General features: G+C 44.9%; 1 protein-coding gene across 1 annotated transcript in view; it reads left to right on the top strand.

Moving 5' to 3' along the window:
• Positions 1–5,577: 5,577 nt before the first annotated feature.
• Positions 5,578–18,306, top strand: part of FAM47E (family with sequence similarity 47 member E) — a 35,299-nt gene continuing 22,570 nt past the window's right edge. Inside the window, 5 exon segments of the mRNA XM_055312994.1 lie at positions 5,578–5,762; positions 9,777–10,030; positions 10,033–10,127; positions 12,298–12,440; positions 15,472–15,622. Coding sequence (XP_055168969.1) covers positions 5,578–5,762; positions 9,777–10,030; positions 10,033–10,127; positions 12,298–12,440; positions 15,472–15,622 — 828 coding nt within the window.

Genomic DNA, 18,306 nt, shown 5'->3' with positions numbered 1-18,306 from the left:
AAAGAGTAACTACATATTTATAATTTCCTCTGCTCAACATTCCATCTCACTCCTTAATCTTCATTTTGGGATTAATTTTATCTTAAGTGCAACCTTTAGAATTTTCTTTAGTTATGGTCTGTTGATGATAATAAATTCTGCCAGTTTTTGTTTGTCTGAAAATGTGGGGTTTTTTTTAAGATTTTATTTTTAGGTAATCTCTATACCCAACATAGGGCTTGAACGCATGACCCTGACATCAAGAGTCACATGCTCTTCCAACTAAGCCAGCCAGGTACCCTTGAAAGTATTTTTTGAGCCATATTATTGAAAGGGAGTTTTGCTAGGTATACAGTTCTTAACTGACAGTTGTTTTCACTCAAACCTTGGTTATTTTACTTTTATCATTGCTTCAGAAGAAGTTGGCTTTTGATATATTTTTTGTTCCTTTGTAAGTAGTCTATCTTTCTATCTAGCTACTTTTAATATCAGTTATTTGTCTTTTGTATTCATGGTGAAATGCTAAATAAGATTTTATTCTTCTTTTCTTTTTTTAAATATTTTTATTTTTAAGTAATATCTACACCCAATGTGGGGCTTGATCTCAGAACCCCAGGATCAAGAGTTACCTGCTCCACTGACTGAGCCAGCCAACCACCCTTCTTTTTTTTTTTTTTTTAATATTTTATTTATTTATTCATGAGAGACAAACAGAGAGAGAGAAAGACAGAGAGAGAGCCAGAGACACAGGCAGAGGGAGAAGCAGGCTCCATGCAGGGAGCCTGATGTGGGACTCGATCCCGGGACTCCAGGACCATGCCCTGGGCTGAAGGCAGGCACTAAACCGCTGAGCCACCCAGGGATCCCCCTCAACCACCCTTCTTATTTATCTTATTTGGGGTCTATTGTTCATCCTAAAATTGAGGATTTGTATATCTTAAAAAGTCTGGAAAATTCTCAGCCATTATCTGTTAAAATATTGCCTCTTTAACTATCTTCTTTTGGAAATCTGATTAGAAGTATGGGAGACCTCCTCACACAAATTTCTTCTCTTCCATATTTTTTATTTCTTTACCTTTTTGTGCTATACTCTCAGCATTTATTCAGAGCTATCTCTACTAATTCTCTTGTGCACTGGCCTAATCAGTTTAACCAGGCCAGAGTTTTTAATTGAGATAATTATATTTTTCATTTCTAGAAGTTCTATTTGGTTCTTTTCCAAATTTATCTTTTAAAAAATGGTGTCTTGTGCTTTGCTCATATTTCTGATTCCCTCTATTATTATTTCCAAAACACATGAAACATGCTTATTTTGTGTACATAAACATGTATTTATACAAAATTAATCTTGTTTACATATATTCTGTATCGAACATCTCAATACATAAAGTTTCTGTAGATCTGATTCTCTTCTTTGTTGTTTCTGCTGTCTCTTAGTCACTGTGCCTTGTTTCCTTGTGGGTTTTATTTTTGTTGGTGAGCTTATGTCCACTGTAAATGCTGTAGAAATGCTGTAAGAACTGGCTGAGGGTACAGTCGTTTAGACTCCTTGCAGCCCTGCAGGGATGACTGGTAATATTTTGTACAGATGCCAAAGGTTTCTACTAATCCAGCACCACTTTATAATTTCCCAGCTTAAAGTTCTGTTATTCTAGTTGTTCAAATGCTTTTTTTTTTTTTTTCTGGGAAGTACCATGAACTATGCTGGAAGTACCTTGAAAAGTACCTTTTCTGGAAGTACCATGAAGTATTGCTGCGTATGTAGTAGCCTGCTTACAGGGACAGTAATTAGTCCTTGAGTGGGAAGGATGCAGTAATAGTGTTTGGCAACCCTGTAATGGGTATTTGAGTAATCCTATTTGGAAATAAAATGGTTATGCCATCTGGCAGAAAAGCTAGAAGAGATACCCAGGACCTCATTATCCTCACTCTTCAGTAACATCTACTCATTAGATTACTATATATAACACATTTTACCTTTGTGTTGCAAAAGAGACAGAGTCAGAATAAATGAGAGATTCCTGAGTTATGACTATAATTTAGGCATAGAATGTGATGAAATAAAAAGAAGGTTATTTGTCTACTACTAGATATGGAGTCAAAGTTACCACATGGAGCAAAGATCAACTTGTAAGGATGTGGAAGTCATGAAATAGGTGGTTTCTTAGTAATTCGTGCAACAAACACTAGATACCAAGAATCACGCTGACAAGGACCAAGTGTGTTTTATTCCCCCACTGCATCCCCAGTGCCTCAGATGGCCATAACGGCCAGTATCTGTTGAATGAGTACCTACCGAATGCCAGGTCCAGCACTAGGAACACAGAAGACAAAACTCCTACCCTTGGTTTTATGAAAAAGCCTACTGCCTCAAAGTCCTAGAACTTGAATCTGCAACCATGAAAGATATTACCAAAGATAATGAAAACAATGAATCAGACTCCTTATAATGATTACATCTGTTGTTTTCTCCATTTCTTAAAATAACTCTATGAAGTAGGCAGGGCAAATATTACTACCCCCAATTCTTTTTTTTTCTTTTTTTTATTAAATTTATTTTTTATTGGTGTTCAATTTGCCAGCATATAGAATAACACCCAGTGCTCATCCCATCAAGTGCCCACCTCAGTGCCTGCCACCCAATCATCCCCACCCCCCGCCCACCTCCCCTTCCACCACCCCTAGTTCGTTCCCCAGAGTTAGGAGTCATTCATGTTCTGTCTCCCTTTCTGATATTTCCCACTCATTTTTTCTCCTTTCCCCCTTATTCCCTTTCACTATTTTTTATATTCCCCAAATGAATGAGACGATATAATGTTCGTCCTTCTCTGATTGACTTATTTCACTCAGCATAATACCCTACAGTTCAATCCCCGTCGAAGCAAATGGTGGGTATTTGTTGATTCTAATGGCTGAGGAATATTCCATTGTATACATAGACCACATCTTCTTTATCCATTCATCTTTCGATGGGCACCGAGGCTCCTTCCACAGTTTGGCTACTGTGGACATTGCTGCTAGAAACATCGGGGTTCAGGTATTCCGGCGTTTCACTGCATCTGAATCTTTGGGGTAAATCCCCAGCAGTGCAATTGCTGGGTCATAGTGCAGGTCTATTTTTAACTCCTTGAGGAGCCTCCACACAGTTTTCCAGAGTGGCTGCACCAGTTCACATTCCCAACAGTGCAAGAGGGTTCCCCTTTCTCCACATCCTCTCCAACATTTGTGGTTTCCTGCTTTGCTAATTTTCCCCATTCTCACTGGTGTGAGGTACGGTATATTACCACTGCTCCGCAGATCTGGAGGGCTTCTTAATTGCCAGCACTGTTAAGTGCTTTACATTCATTAATCTCATTGATCTGCCAGTAACCCTTATAAGGAGATACTATTATTTCCTCCACTTCAGACTAGAAAATCAATGGAACTAAAAAATTTTTGAGTAATTGTGCCCCGGAGGGGTGTGTGTGTGTGTGTGTGTGTGTGTGTAACTATTAAGTAGCTGAGTCAGGATGCATCTCAGGTGGTGGCACTCCAGGGCTTTATACTGCACGGAAATGGTAGCTGAACACATAAAGCAAGTGAAGATGCTGGAAGTAGTGTAACAGCAATTCAGCCAGCTTTAAGGATTAACTTGCCTCAAGTTTATGCATTCCTTGCTTGCTGACCCAAATCCTTAATCTGTAGCAGAACTAAGTTACTTTCCTTGAGATATCCAGACCACTGGCCTTGAGGAGTGAAAGACCATACCTCCCCAGAAGATAAGGCATTAGAAAACAGCCACCATAGATGCCAGCAAGTCTGTTCAGGGTCATGCTGTCATGCCTGGGACCTACCTGCTCCTCCTGCCCACAGCCTCTCCCTTTTCCCACACACGCCCCATTAAAAATCCTTCCGCTTCTCCTGGATGTGGAAGATGGTCTCAGAGACGTTGGTCCACCGTCCTCCCAGGTTGCTGGCTTCATGAATAAAGCAACCTTTGTTTTCCTATCATCATTTGTCTCTCCAATGTTGACTTTTCAGCAGCGGGCACCAAACCTGAGTTAAGAACTGGCTCTGCCTCCTTAACTACTACCGGTTAGAGCAACTTTACTAGTATCCAGATATTTAACAGATCTTTTGAAGGTGAAGCTAGTTTATTCTTAGAGAGTTTGAAGATGAGAAGACTCATCTTTAAACGATTAGGAAAATTATCCCACTGTAACAGAAACAATTTAAAGAAATTTAACATTTGAGGACAGGAGAATGCTTTGCTGCTATTTGCCTCTGGAAGCAATGCTTCATCTCTAAGTCAGGAACATTCAGAAGTAGTAAGAGAACTTAGCAAACCCCAACCCCCGTCCTCGCGCAGTCCATACTTCCGTGGGCGTCTGCCTACCCGGACCACAGGGCGGGGGTGGGGGGGTACTTCACAGCGGGGAGTAGGTCTCGGCAAAAGAATCCCAGGACACGGGGCGGGAAGGGGCTCTGGAGATCAGCTGGGGACTAGGCGGTGGCGCTCAGCCCCCAGTTTGCAGGGGCGGTGAGGGCCAGGGATTCCCGAGACCTCCAAAAAACATTCCATGCTAAGATGCCTTCCCGCCATCCCCAATCAGTCTATCCCTTTCCTTCCGTTTTCACTCTTTTTCTGTTGCTCTCTCCAGCCGCTTTCTTCCTTCCGTCGAGCAAACCCTTCTGGGGGCGGTGAGTGAAGCAGGCGCGGACCGCTCGGCGCGAAGTCGCAGCGGGAAGAGGACCGGGCCGCTCCTCCCGCCGGTGGGGGCGCTGGGGCAGGCGGCGCCTGGGGACAGCGAGGGGCCGGGGGGACAGCGAGGGGCGCCGGGGGGACAGCGAGGGGCGCCGGGGGGACAGCGAGGGGCCGGGGGGGACAGCGAGGGGCGCGGGGGGGACAGCGAGGGGCCGGGGGACAGCGAGGGGCGCAGGGGGACAGCGAGGGGCCGGGGGGACAGCGAGGGGCGCCGGGGGACAACGAGGGGCGCCGGGGGGACAGCGAGGGGCGCCGGGGGGACAGCGAGGGGCGCGGGGGACAGCGAGGGGCGCCGGGGGGACAGAGGGGCGCGGGGGCATGAGGGGCCGGGGGGACAGCGAGGGGGCCGGGGGGACAGCGAGGGGCGCGGGGGGACAGCGAGGGGCCGGGGGGACAGCGAGGGGCGCCGGGGGGACAACGAGGGGCGCCGGGGGGACAGCGAGGGGCGCTGGGGGACAGCGAGGGGCGCCGGGGGGACAGAGGGGCGCCGGGGGACAATGAGGGGCGCCGGGGGGACAGCGAGGGGCCGGGGGGGACAGCGAGGGGCGCGGGGGGACAGCGAGGGGCCGGGGGGACAGCGAGGGGCGCCGGGGGACAGCGAGGGGTGCAGGGGGGACAGCGAGGGGCGCCGGGGGACAGCGAGGGGGCCGGGGGGGGGACAGCGAGGGGCGCCGTCTCCTGGAGACCCGGGCGGCCGGGAGGGGGCCGTGGCCGACCGCAGGCGCTGGAGCGGGCCGGCGGCGCCCAGCCGGGGGCCAGCGGGCGGGAACTGCGGTCCCGGGTCAGCGCGCCGGCGGGGGAGGTCCCGCTGCCTTTTCTCCCCAAGGGCCCTGGCACCCAAGTGATTATCGTCCATGCGACGACCAGCGCTCGACGCTCCGGTCGCAGAGCGCGCTCCCTCGCGTCATCCTCCAACTTCCCGGGGTGCAGACCCACGCCCCCCGCCCGCGCGGGGATCGGTCCTCCGCAGAGCCCGGCCCCGCCTACCACGGCTCTCGGGGTTAGGCCGCTGGGCCCGCAGCCGTGGGCCGCCAGGCTGGTGACGGAGACCGCCCGGGGCCTGTGTCTGCGGGGAGGGCCTCAGGCCCCGGGGGCTGCCGCCAAGTTGAACGGTTGCCTCCCGGCCCCAGGGCAGGGACCCAAGGCGTTTTGTTTTCGCAGCCTCCTGGCACTACTTAGGAGAACGGAATTGGGCTGTCTTGGAGGCGGCCCCACACGGTGGCAGATTCAACAGTCTACAAAGTCCAGGGCTACTGCTCTTCTGGTTTGCCTAGCGACTTTACACAAGGTAGTTGCTCCTTCTGGGCTCGGTTTGCTCGACTGTAAAATGGGAACAACAAAATGAATCAGCTCTGAAGGATTGTCTGAGGATTAACTGACATAGCATGTAAAGGCAGTTACTGGCACATAGTATAGGGTATACATTTCAGCAATCATGAACACTTTGGTAATCCTTCCCCCCCACACACATTTTCAAAGTTTTTGTTTTGAAATCATTATAGATCACAAGAAGTTGCAAAAATAGCACAGAGGTCCATGTACCCTTCTTCAGCTGCTTCCAGCTTACATAACTGTAGTACATGACCAAAGCAGGAAATGGGCGTTGGCAGGATGTGTTAGACTGCAGACTTTACTTGGATTTCACCACATTTTGCTTGCAGTTGTGTGTGTATAAAGTTCTATAAAATTTTGTCATATGTATTCATCAAGATACAAAATAATTGCCTCACCACTAGGGAACTACTTCTTGCAACCCCTTTATCCACACCCCCTTCCCCACCCCAACCTTTGGCAACCATAACTGTTCATTTCCATAATTCCGTTCTTTGGGGATGTTAGATAAATAGAATAATAGAGTATAAAACCTTTTGAGGGGCAGCCCAGGTGGCTCAACGGTATAGCGCCGCCTTCAGCCCAGTGCGTGATCCTGGAGACCAGGATGGAGTCCCCCGGCCGGCTGCCTGCCTGTGTCTCTGCCCCTCTCTGCCTCTGTGTCTCTCATGAATAAATAAATAAAATCTTAAAAAAAACCTTTGAGATGGGCTTTTTTTTTTTCATTAAGCATAAAGCTCTTGAGATCTATCCAAGATACCATATTGGTAGTTTGTTCATTTTTTAAGAGATGTATTTATTTATTCATTTGAGCGAGAGACAGAGAGCGCAGGCAGGCAGGAGGGGAGGGAGAGGGAGAAAGAGAAGCAGACTGCCCTAGGCCGAGCTCAACTCCAGGACCCCAAGAACATGACCTGAGCTGAAAGCAGATGCTTAACTGACTCAGCCACCCAGGCGCCCCAGGAGTTTGTTCATTTTTATTGTTCGTATGGATGTACCTCTGTTTGTTTATTCATTTTACCTATTGAGACACATTCAGGTGTTCTAGTTTTTGACTGTTGCTATCAATATTTGTTTACAGGTTTTTGTACAAACAAAAGTTTTCATTTCTTTAGGACAAATGATTAATACTCTTCCCCAATTCTTAAAGAGGGAGATAACCATCCATACACCATATGCTAATAACTGTGAAAATAGTAAATGTTTAGGGAAAAAATGTTTTCAGTTTTATTTCCTGGGTCAAGCAAAACTTTTCATAAGGTTAACAAAATGCAAAGGTAAGTTTATTATCTATGAGAAGCAAAGCAGGGTCACGGGACGCCCTCCTGCTATAGTGGTTGCCTGTTCATCTCTGAGAACTCAGTTTCTTCATTTAGAAGGGAGGAGGAGGTGGACTAGATTTCCTTCAGGTTCTGCCCGCTCTAACATTCTATGAGGCTTGAGCTAGCTGCCATACTTTCCTCAGTTTGAGTGGTATGAAGTCTATAAGCAAAAATCTCAAGTCATCAGGTTTGATTTCATGAAATGCGTGGGTGTTTGAGTTAGTCGTCAATGCGTGGAAAATAAACTTTGTAAAGATATCTAATATTGTAGAAGGTTACTTGCTAGTAGGTCATGCTGATGGGTCATCAAATCTTAAGGTTACATGTAATTTCAGTATCCCACCACTTAGCTATTTAAGAGTGATTTATTAACTTCAGAGAGCAGCTTTTCGTGTCCTTTCATTTAGATCTTCACAGTAGAACTGGTTTATGCACACACAGCAAGCGGTAAGTTTCTGGGACTCACAAGAAAAGAATAGGGATTAAGCTGGAACCTCTTAAAAATGCTTTGTGCCTGTAAAGATGAGTGCAACAGGAGTAGATTTGGTGTAATGAGCCATTACAGATGAAAGGAGCCTGGGGGTGGAAGAGGCTTCAGGGAAAGACACCAATAATATAGAAATATCTGACTAAGGCAGTGATGTAGTAAGATAATGAGTGATCTGGGCAGCCGGGGTGGCTCAGTGGTTTGGCGCCGCCTTCAGCCCAGGGTGTGATCCTGGAGACCTGGGATGGGGTCCCATGTCGGGCTCCCTGAGTGGAGCCTGCTTCTCCCTCTGCCTGTGTCTCTACCTCTCTTTCTGTGAATCTCATGAATAAATAAATAAATCTAAAAAAAAAATTAAAGATAATGAGTGATCTGCCCTTGACCTGTTAGTACTTGGTCCCAAGTCATGGCTTAGGTAGGCAATGGCTGGATGTGTTAGATAATCGAGGAGCTGGCCTTATTTTCCTTCCATCAACTGCTTCCATCTCATATTTATGCCCTAACAACTCAGGGCAGACAGGGGTCAGGTGGGTAAGGAAACTGGATGAAGCAGGGTAGGTAGAATAAATCAGTAGGGAGGGGTGGAGTCTGTGACTAAGAGAGCATAGGACTGTGTGTAGGGGCAACCATTGTACCAACTACTACTCCACAGAAAGATGGACCCTGTGTTCCCTGAGAGCCTGACTTTTGTTATAGATTATGTATGTGAACTTTTTTTTTTTTAATGTCAGAAACTCTAGTTTAGTGTTTAAACACTTTTCTCTGGAGTCACACTACGTGGATTAAAATCCCACCTCTAACACTTATTAGCTGTGGGATCTTTCACAAGGGTTTGTTTTGCTCTTAAATTTCTTTGTGCCTCAATTTCCTTATCTATAAGTGGGAAGAATGCCAGTACTTGGTACCTACTTCATTGGATTGTTACAGGATTTAGGTAAGTTAATACATGTAAAGCATTTAGAATATGCTTATTATATAAAAAAGTCTTCGGTATGTGTTAGCTATTCTAATTCTTATGCAAATAGAAAAGGGACCACAGGACAGGTTTGTAGGCCCCGTGCAGCCCCTGGACTGCCAGTCTGCAACCTTTGACCCTCTGAGTTTAGGGGCTTAACTCAGGCTCACAGAGGTTTAATAAAATGTCAAGGTCATTCAGCTAGTAAGGGGCAAGTTGTCCCTGGGATCCAGGTTCTTCCCACTGCACTGTGATTCTCTTTTTTTTTTTTTTAAGATTTTATTTATTTATTCATAGAGACGCAAAGACACAGGAAGAGGGAGAAGTAGGCACCATGTAGAGAGCCCGACACGGGACTCTATCCAGGGTCTCCAGGATCACGCCCTGGGCTGCAGGCGGCGCTAAACCACTGGGCCACCAGGGCTGCCCACTGTGATTCTTTAAAGGATAAGAAAAAGTCCCTGAAGGGGCAGCAGCTTGTGAGTGTCCTTCACAAGGAGAATGGATAGATGAACCATGGTGGCAGCAGGTGGTAATAATGAATGAGATTTACACCTAGTGACGTGGATGGGTCTTTCTAACACGGTGCTTGGCATACCAGTAAGAAACAGGATAGTACTTTTATGTAAATGAAGAACACATGCACATAAAAGGATGATACAGATATTATGAGGAGTGTACAGGCAAAAGGGTACATTTTAAGTCTGCGAGAGTGGTTTTGCCTGTGCCAGGAAAGCCATGAGAACGGGATGTAGGGTAAGTGCCTACAGGAAATGGGAGAGGGACCTCGCACAGAGCAGACATAAGGTGCGGGTGACCAGGAGTCGAATTAGCTCTCCACGGAACCCCTCCTCCCCTACCTCACCTTCTCCAGAAAGGTGGAGGCCAGCCTCCTTACAGCCCCAGTCTCCCACCCCAAGCCCCATGATCCCTACAATCAGGCACGTTGCCTTCCAGGTACAAAGAGAATCTACCTTCCAAGTATTTCACAAAGCACAGGCCCGGGCCCACGGGCGGCACCTCCCTGAACAGCCTGCGGGGGACATTCTCAAAGAAGGGGCTGGATGACTTTAGGAGACGCTGCCCACCACACAAGGGTCTGAACACTCAGGCTGCACGGGAGGCCTTTGTCCCCCAGATCCATCACACAACTCCCCTAAAGAAGAGGCAGCACCAGCCGCCCCAGGAAGCAAGCAAGCTCCCGCCAGCCCGGGGGCACAGAAGGCACTCCTTGCAGATGTCAAAGCCCAGCTGACCCTGCACCCCTTGGCTCTCTACCCTCAACTGGGGGAAGACATGCCTGTTGAGGTGACCTCCTGACCCAGGGTTGTGGGAGGGCCTTCACTGGGGCCTGGAAAAGAACTTTCCTTAGATGTGTGGGAGCTCCTCTGAGGGGTGACAGACTTGTCTGGGGGAGGGGATGACAAATGCCTCCCAGGGCGAGAGCTCTCACGGGGGCTGGGGCAGCCTTCCTTTCTCTGCTTCTGGGAAGGACATCAGCAGCCATGTACTTGCCACTTCCTACGAAGCCGTGCAACTTCTGAAGGTCCAGTAAACCAGAAACATTCGACTTCTGTTCCCTTGACGTTCAACCGGTCTACTTTGCTTGGGACCTTTTGAGGCTAGAAACCAAAAGGCAGATTGTCCAGGGCTTGTTACTTTAGCCTGGTGTTAGGAGGTGTCCGTAGCCTTTAACTAATGGATGGGTAGCAGGCAGAGGGGCAGGGGGTCCCTGAGAGGTCATGGGGAAGAGTCCCCACATTGTCGGGCTGGGTTTGGATGACAGCTCCATTATGTCACCAGTGTCCCAGGCTGCTTCAGACTCTGAGCTCCACAGTCCTTAGCGTATGTCTCTTGTTCTTTTTTCTCAGGATGGCTTCCACACCTTCAGGCACCAGGTCTGTCAGGCGGGAGGGGGCAAAGCTTAGAGGGTCTATGCCAGCCGACTCTGTCTTTTAATTTGACAAGTAAGAACTTGTCCAGTAAACATCCCATTCATCTGACCACTCCTAGCTGCTAGGGAATCTAGAAAATTGAGTTTCTTGTTTGGGCATTGGGACAGAGAGCAAAATCTAGAATACAGTTCTGTTAGATTTAAGGAAAAAGGCAGAATGGATGTTGGGTGCCTGCTACCCCACCCCCACCTGTGTAATCTGGTCCCTAAGTCAGTCAGTGAGGCAATTATTCAGAAAGACAAACTTCTCTGCAAAGCCCTTTGATGGCCCTTTCTTACTCGGAGTAAAGTCCTTGCCATGGTCTGAAAGGCCCAGCACCTCTGTCTACTCTCTGCCCCACCCTTGCTCTGCACCCCTCCAACCTCACCACAACTCCTCTGCTCTCACCCTGCTCCAGCCACCCTGACCTCCTGGCTGCTCTGTGAACATGAGTGAGCATGTCCAATTCAGATCTCTCTTCTGTGCCTGGGACAACTACCCCTACATGCCTGTCTGGCTCACTCCTTCGCTTCCTTCAGATCCTTGCTCCAATGTCTCATAAAACAACACTTTCCTTCTACTCCACCCTCTATCCCTCATCATGATCTATTTTTCATCCCAGCTCTTGTTACCACTGGGCCAGAATAAAATCTCTAGAAAGGCAGAGACTTTACCTGTGTCTTTCACTGTGTGTCACTAATTAATACCTGGCATAGAGTCACTCAACAAATATTTGTGCAAAAAACAAACAAACAAAAAAAACACAAATATTTGTGCATAATGAATGAATGAATGAATGAATGATTAGTGGCAGAAAAGTCTATAGAATTCTAATCAATTATTTTCCAATTGGGACTTTCTCCAACTGCTTCCTGCAGGCCAGAGTTTCTAAGGCCATGACAAATAGATGATTTCCACATACCCTCAGATGGCACTTGGGATTGTGGTCCTTATTACCATGTTTCACCTGTCCAGCTGGGTGTGTTGTCTTCTTTCCAAGGCAGGATTTCTTCTTATGGTACTCTGATAGCCACCAGCTTCCCTAGATTTAAGTTCTACCAAGAAAAAGAACGCCTCTTTCTGTATGCTTCCAGCAAAATCCCATAGTCTAGTTCCCATGGGTAAAATTTGGGTTATGTGCCTGTTCCTAAACCAGTCGCTATGGTCTCCATTGTTCTGACCTGCCTGTGGAGCAAGGAGAAGGTCCAAAGAAAAATCTAGACACTGTTATTTATAGAAGGAAGAATGGGTACTGGGCAGTCAAAAGCTATAGAAACCTCTAGAGGCTCTTGGCTCAATGGGGCCGGGAGGGACTGGGGTGGGCCCCAGGGACAGAATTTTAGCACAACAGGCACATACTAGTGTCTAGATGGGGGACACTAACCCACAGCAGCCATCAGAGTATTTGCACAGAAACTGATGAAGGCACAGCCGGCCAGAAATGCAAAGCAAAGGGGCATGTTGGTCTGTTCTGTTTTAGAATCAAGGGGTCTTCTTTTTCAGCACATTTTTCTTTCCTCTAAGGCTGTGTTCTGTTTGTACAGCTCTAATCAAAGGTGCTGGAAGTGCTGGATCCTGACAGGAGACCGGAGGACGCATGGGCTTATTGTCAGGGCTTCAGGAAAAGAACAAAGGAACCAGCAAAGCTTTTTAAAAAACTTCTTCCCCAGTCTACCCGGGGCTGTAAGTACTGTTCTTAACCCCTTGCTCTTTCCTGTCACCTGCCGAAACATTTGAGCAGTTTCAGGACTGATCTTAACTTCTCTCTGGTCTCTGGGACTCTTTCTTCTCTCCATTCTTGCTGTTTGTGGTACACTCTGTATTCCGCCCCTCTCTTCCCATGTCATCCATAACGTCAAGCATAATTGCTGCAATAAGCTTGGGCTTTTACACAATATAGGTTCTGCCTTTAACTGTAGGCAGTTTCCTTGGTCAACCCTGAAAAAATCTCCGGGGCAAGAAATTAAAAACAAATGGGCTATCTATTTAAAAGGAGAGATGATAATAGTATAAAGGAAGTGAATGAAACTAATACCTTCATAAATTATCATCACAAATGAATGTATAATTACCTAATGGCAAGTTTTTCTGTCAGCATATTCTTGGCATATTCTTGTACAGTGGCTGCTGTACAAAGTAATGTGAATTTGGGCAGCCCGGGTGGCTCAGCAGTTTGGCGCCGCCTTCAGCCCTGGGGCCTGATCCTGTAGACCCGGGATCAAGTCCCCTGTCAGGCTCCCTGCATGGAGCCTGCTTCTCCCTCTGCATGTGTCTCTGCCTCTCTCTCTCTCTCTCTGTCCCTCATGAATAAATAAATAAAATACTTAAGAAAAAAAAAGTAACTTGAATTTGGTGTCTTAAAACAACAGAAATTTATTATCTCACAGTTCTGGAGACCAGAAGTCCAAAATCAGTATTCCTGTGCTGAAATCAAAGTATCAGCAGGACCATGTTCCTTCCAGGAGCTCTAGGAAAGAATCTACTCCTTACTTCTTTGAGCTTCTGGTTGCTAGTGGCATTCCAGGGCTATGGCCACATCTTTCCAATCTTCAAGGTCAATGTCTTCAGATCTCTATCTGCTCTGTCTTCACATCCCTTCTCCTCTGTCAAATCTTCTGTCCCTCTCTTACAAGGACACTCGTGATGGCATTTAGGGCCCACCCAGATAATCCAAGATAATCTCATCATCTCAAGCTCCTTAAACTACTCATGTCTATAGAGATGATTTTTCCAAGTAAAGTAACATTTACAGGTTCCAAGGATTAGCCCCTGATATCTTTGGAGGCCATTACCAGCCTAACACAGCATGAGGTAACATCTCCCATCTTCTAAACAAGTTTCATTGAGTATATAGTCTCTCCTTTTCTTTAGAGCAAAATTCCTTGAAAGACATGTCCATACTTACGTACTCTTCTTTCTGTAACTCATCAGCACTCCAGTGGATTTGCCCTTGGTCAAGGTTGCCATTGACATCTAGGTTACCTAGTCCATTCTCAATGATCATCACGCTTGATATTTGATATCTGCATGGTCTGATTGATTCCTTCTTTTGGATCTCTGCTCAACTATCAGTTTGGTGGTGAGGCCTTCCCTATAGAAATAAAAAGCCCCCTGTCAATACTCTCCATCCCTCCTGCCCTGTTTTATTTTTCTTTTTATCACTTGTAATGACTTGGCATATGTTTACCTCTTTCCTAGCTGTCTCTCCTTACTCAAATCTTAACTTCTGTGAGGACAGGGACTAAACTTTATTTACAGTTGAGTTTTAATGTCTAGAACTGTGCTTGGTACTTAGTTGGTATTTAATAAGTGCTTGTTGAATGGATGGATGGATAAATTAATACTTGGGTGCTATGAAAAAGGTACAAGATGCTGGGAAGAAAGTGTGGGTTCTGGGGACAGCCTGTGAATACCTCCCTAAGGAAGGGACATGTATGTTGGAACATAAGGGAGATGAGGAAATGCAGAAGGCATTGCAGTCAGATGGTACAACATGGAAAAGGCCCTGTGGTTGAAGAGAGCATGATGAATTCATGAACCTGAGAGAAGGCCACAATGGCTGGAGCTCAGAGAGTGAGGAAGGGTGGTAATTCCAGAAGAATCTGGAGATACAGGCAAGGATCAGGCCATGAAGAGTCTTGGAAATTGAGTTAAGATGTAGGTCTTTAATGGAAGAGTAATAATCTTTTAAACACAAAAAAATTGTACCTGAACATTCCAAGCAGCACTATGCATAAGACCCCAGATGTCCATCAAATGATGATAGATAAAATGTGGTCTATTCAGACAATGTGTTCTTAGCCATAAAAAGAAATAAACCACTGTTACATGCTAATAGCATGGTCAAACCTTGAGATGTTAGCCAGACACAAAATACAATGTATTATAAGGTTGCATTCAGATAAAATGTTTAGAACAGGCAAATCCATAGAGACAGAACTAGTTTCCAGGAGCAGAGAGAATGGGGGAAATGAAGAGTGATTGTCAGTGGTTATGGAGCTTCTTTTTTGGGGGTGATGCAGATGTTCCAGAATTAGATAATGGTAGAGGTTGCATAACTTTGTAACTATATGGAAACTACTGAATTGCATGTTTTGAAATGGTTAATATTATAGTATGTGAATTATATCTTAATTTTAAAAAGAAGCTATTGAGAGGTTTAGTTGAGGATGAAGGGTGGCTACTATGACCAGATTTATATTTTGGAAAGACTATTTTAGCTGCAGTGCTGCAAATGGATTAGGGTTTTGGGAGTTGAGGCCCTAGGAGAAGATCAGTGAGGAGCATTTGCAATAGTCCAGAGAAGGGGACAGAATTAAAACCTACCAGATTTATTAATGGGCTGGGTTTTAGGACAAAAGACAGAGAGAAATCAAGGACATCTCTTGCTTGTCAAGATTGTCTATATCTGGAGCAGACTCCAAGTGCAGTAATTTGGCATATATTTTAATAAATGCAACCCACAATTTCAAAAAAATCAACTTAAACTGGTAAGGTGCTATATATATTTTAATTATTATAACTATTCATGATATTGCCTTTATGATATAGATAAGGAAAATGTGATCTTTGGAAAATTAACATATCCCTTGTATGAGCAAGTGAGAGAGTGTTAGAAATGCTTGCATTATTATACTTTTCCTTAAGATAGTGTTGGAAATCTACTTTGATTCATGGTGTCTCATACTGTGATTCTTTGATGATCTCATTATCCTTAGTCCCAAGAAGACTTCAGTGTCACATCCAGGTCAATGGCTTAATGAAGAAAAGAAGCCAAGTGAAACAGATTTGTTCCATGAAGATGCTCCTCTTCTTCATGAAAACGTGCACAAAGGAGTTAGGGACTTCTGCAACTGGGCTACTGCTCTTGTAAGCTAGTAGTAATACTAGTCACCTCCTTTTTAAAAAATTTAAATTCAATTAATTAACATATAGTGTATTATTAGTGTCAAAGGTAGACTTCAGTGGTTCATCAGTCTTATGTAACACCCAGTGCTCATTACATTATGTGCCCTTCTTTTTCTTTTTTCCTTTCATGTGCCCTTCTTAATGCCGATCATCCCGTTACCCTATCCCCCCAACACCCCTCCCCTCCAGCAACCTCAAGTTTGTTTCCTTTGTTATTGGTTTTTTTTTTTTAGTTTGTTTCCTTTGATTAAGAGTCTTTTATGCTTTGTCTCCCTCTCTGATTTCATCTTGTTTTATTTTTCCTTTCCTTCCTCTATGCTCCTCTGTTTTGTTTCTTAAATTCCACATATGAGTGAAATTGTATGATAATTGTCTTTCTCTGGTTGACTTATTTCGCTTAGCATAATACCCTCTAGTTCTACCCCATCATTGCAAATGGCAAGATTTCATTTTTGATGGCTAAGTAGTATTCCATACAACCTACTTTTTATTTTTTTATTTATGATAGTCACAGAGAGAGAGAGAGAGAGGCAGAGACACAGGCAGAGGGAGAAGCAGGCTCCATGCACCGGGAGCCCGATGTGGGATTCGATCCCGGGTCTCCAGGACCGCGCCCTGGGCCAAAGGCAGGCGCCAAACCGCTGTGCCACCCAGGGATCCCCAACCTACTTTTTAAAGTCAAGCTCTGAGTTGCTATTATTAAAAAACAATGTTAGTATAAAATTTAAGTGAAATAATCAGAGTCATAAAGGAATTGTGACTCTTCTACTATTTATAATAGAAATATTTCCTAGATGATGTTTCTGGAAAGTTTGCAAGCTTGCAGCCTATTTGAATGTTTATTGTTTATATGTCACATTGCTGTTGTTTCTTTCTATCTTTTTAGTGGCTCTTTTTCTTTGCCAGCCTTATTGAGATATAACTGACATATAACACTGTGTAAGTTCAGGGTGTACAGTGTGATAATTTGATACATATATATGGATATTTCAAAATGATTGCCACAGTCAGGGTAGTTAACACATCCATCACCTCACATAATTACCTTTTTGGAGTGTGGTGAGAAAATTTAAGATCTACTTTCTTAGCAACTTTCAAGTACAATTACAATTTTATTAACTATAGTCACCATGCTGTACATTAGATTCCCAGAACTTATTTATTTTATAACTGAAAGTTTATATATTTTAGCCAATCACTACTCATTTCCCTCACCCTGTTGTTTCACATTTTTGTTTTCCATTTCAGTGTTCTTTTTTCTGTGTCCTTCACAATTTCAACATATTTTTCTCAGTTAATTTATCTGTAAGTACTTGGACAACTATGCTTAACCACAACCTTCACAAATGATATTTCTGGCATGAATGGACTTTTGGCTTAGTTCTTAAAGTCTTTCCTTGCCTTCCTTCCAAGAATCCATTTAAATACCTATTTGTGTTCTCAAGTCTCTGTAGATGGGTTCCTTAGGTTTTTCCTGGATTTAAGATCTAGGATTTGTAATCTTCTTCACCTATATTTTGAGAACATTAGTCAGTTTAGACAATGTATTTTTTGGGACTATTTCCTTGAAAAGTGACTGAAATATAATTCAGACTGGATTAAGGGAGGTAAAGGAACCATCCAGATGCCCTAGGAGCTTCAGGTATAGCTAGATCTAGGCGCTAAAATGCTTTTAGGTGTTCCTTCTGTCTCTTGGCTGCTCCCCTCTATCTGAATCCATTTATCTGACTCCAGCTTCAGGTGTGCAACATAGTGATTTGCCAATTCTATACATCATGCTGTTCACCACAAATGTAGTTATTATCTATCACCATATAATGCTATTACAATATCATTGATTATATTCCTGTGGTCCACCTTTTATCTCTATGACTTATTCATTCCATAACTAGAAGCATTTACCTCCCAATTGCCTTCACCTATTTTGTCTATTCCCCCACCTACCTCCCTTTTGTTTTTGTTTTTTTTTTGTTTTTTTAATTTTTATTATTATTTATTTATGATAGTCACACACAGAGAGAGAGAGAGGCAGAGACACAGGCAGAGGGAGAAGCAGGCCCCATGCACCGGGAGCCCGACGTGGGATTCGATCCCGGGTCTCCAGGATCGCGCCCTGGGCCAAAGGCAGGCGCCAAACCGCTGAGCCACCCAGGGATCCCCTGTTTCTGTTTTCTTTTTTTTTTTTAATTTTATTTATTTATTTATGAGAGACAGAGAGAGAGAGAGAGAGAGAGAGAGAGAGAGAGAGAGGCAGAGACACAGGCAAAGGGAGAAGCAGGCTCCAGGCAGGGAGCCTGATGTGGGACTCGATTCCGGATCTCCAGGATCAGGCCCTGGGCTGAAGACGTCGCTAAACCACTGAGCCCACTCGGGCTGCCCCTGTTTCTGTTTTCTTGTTTGTTTGTTCATTTGTTTTGTTTTTTAGATTTGACATGTAGTTGAAGTCCTATGGTATTTGTCTTTCTCTGCAGTACTTCATTTAGCACAATACCCTTTGGATCCATCCATGTTATCACAAATCATAAGATCCCATTCTTCTTTATGGCTGAGTAATATTCCAGTGTGTGTGTGTGTACCATCACATCTTCTTTATGCACTCAGAAGTCTGCTTAAGATTAAACAGACTGGGGCAGCCCCAGTGGCTC

The sequence above is a fragment of the Nyctereutes procyonoides genome, unplaced genomic scaffold (assembly GCF_905146905.1).
Source record: "Nyctereutes procyonoides isolate TBG_1078 unplaced genomic scaffold, NYPRO_anot_genome, whole genome shotgun sequence".
In the NCBI taxonomy this organism is placed as follows: Eukaryota; Metazoa; Chordata; class Mammalia; order Carnivora; family Canidae; genus Nyctereutes; species Nyctereutes procyonoides.
This window is presented reverse-complemented; position numbering and strand designations above follow the sequence as displayed.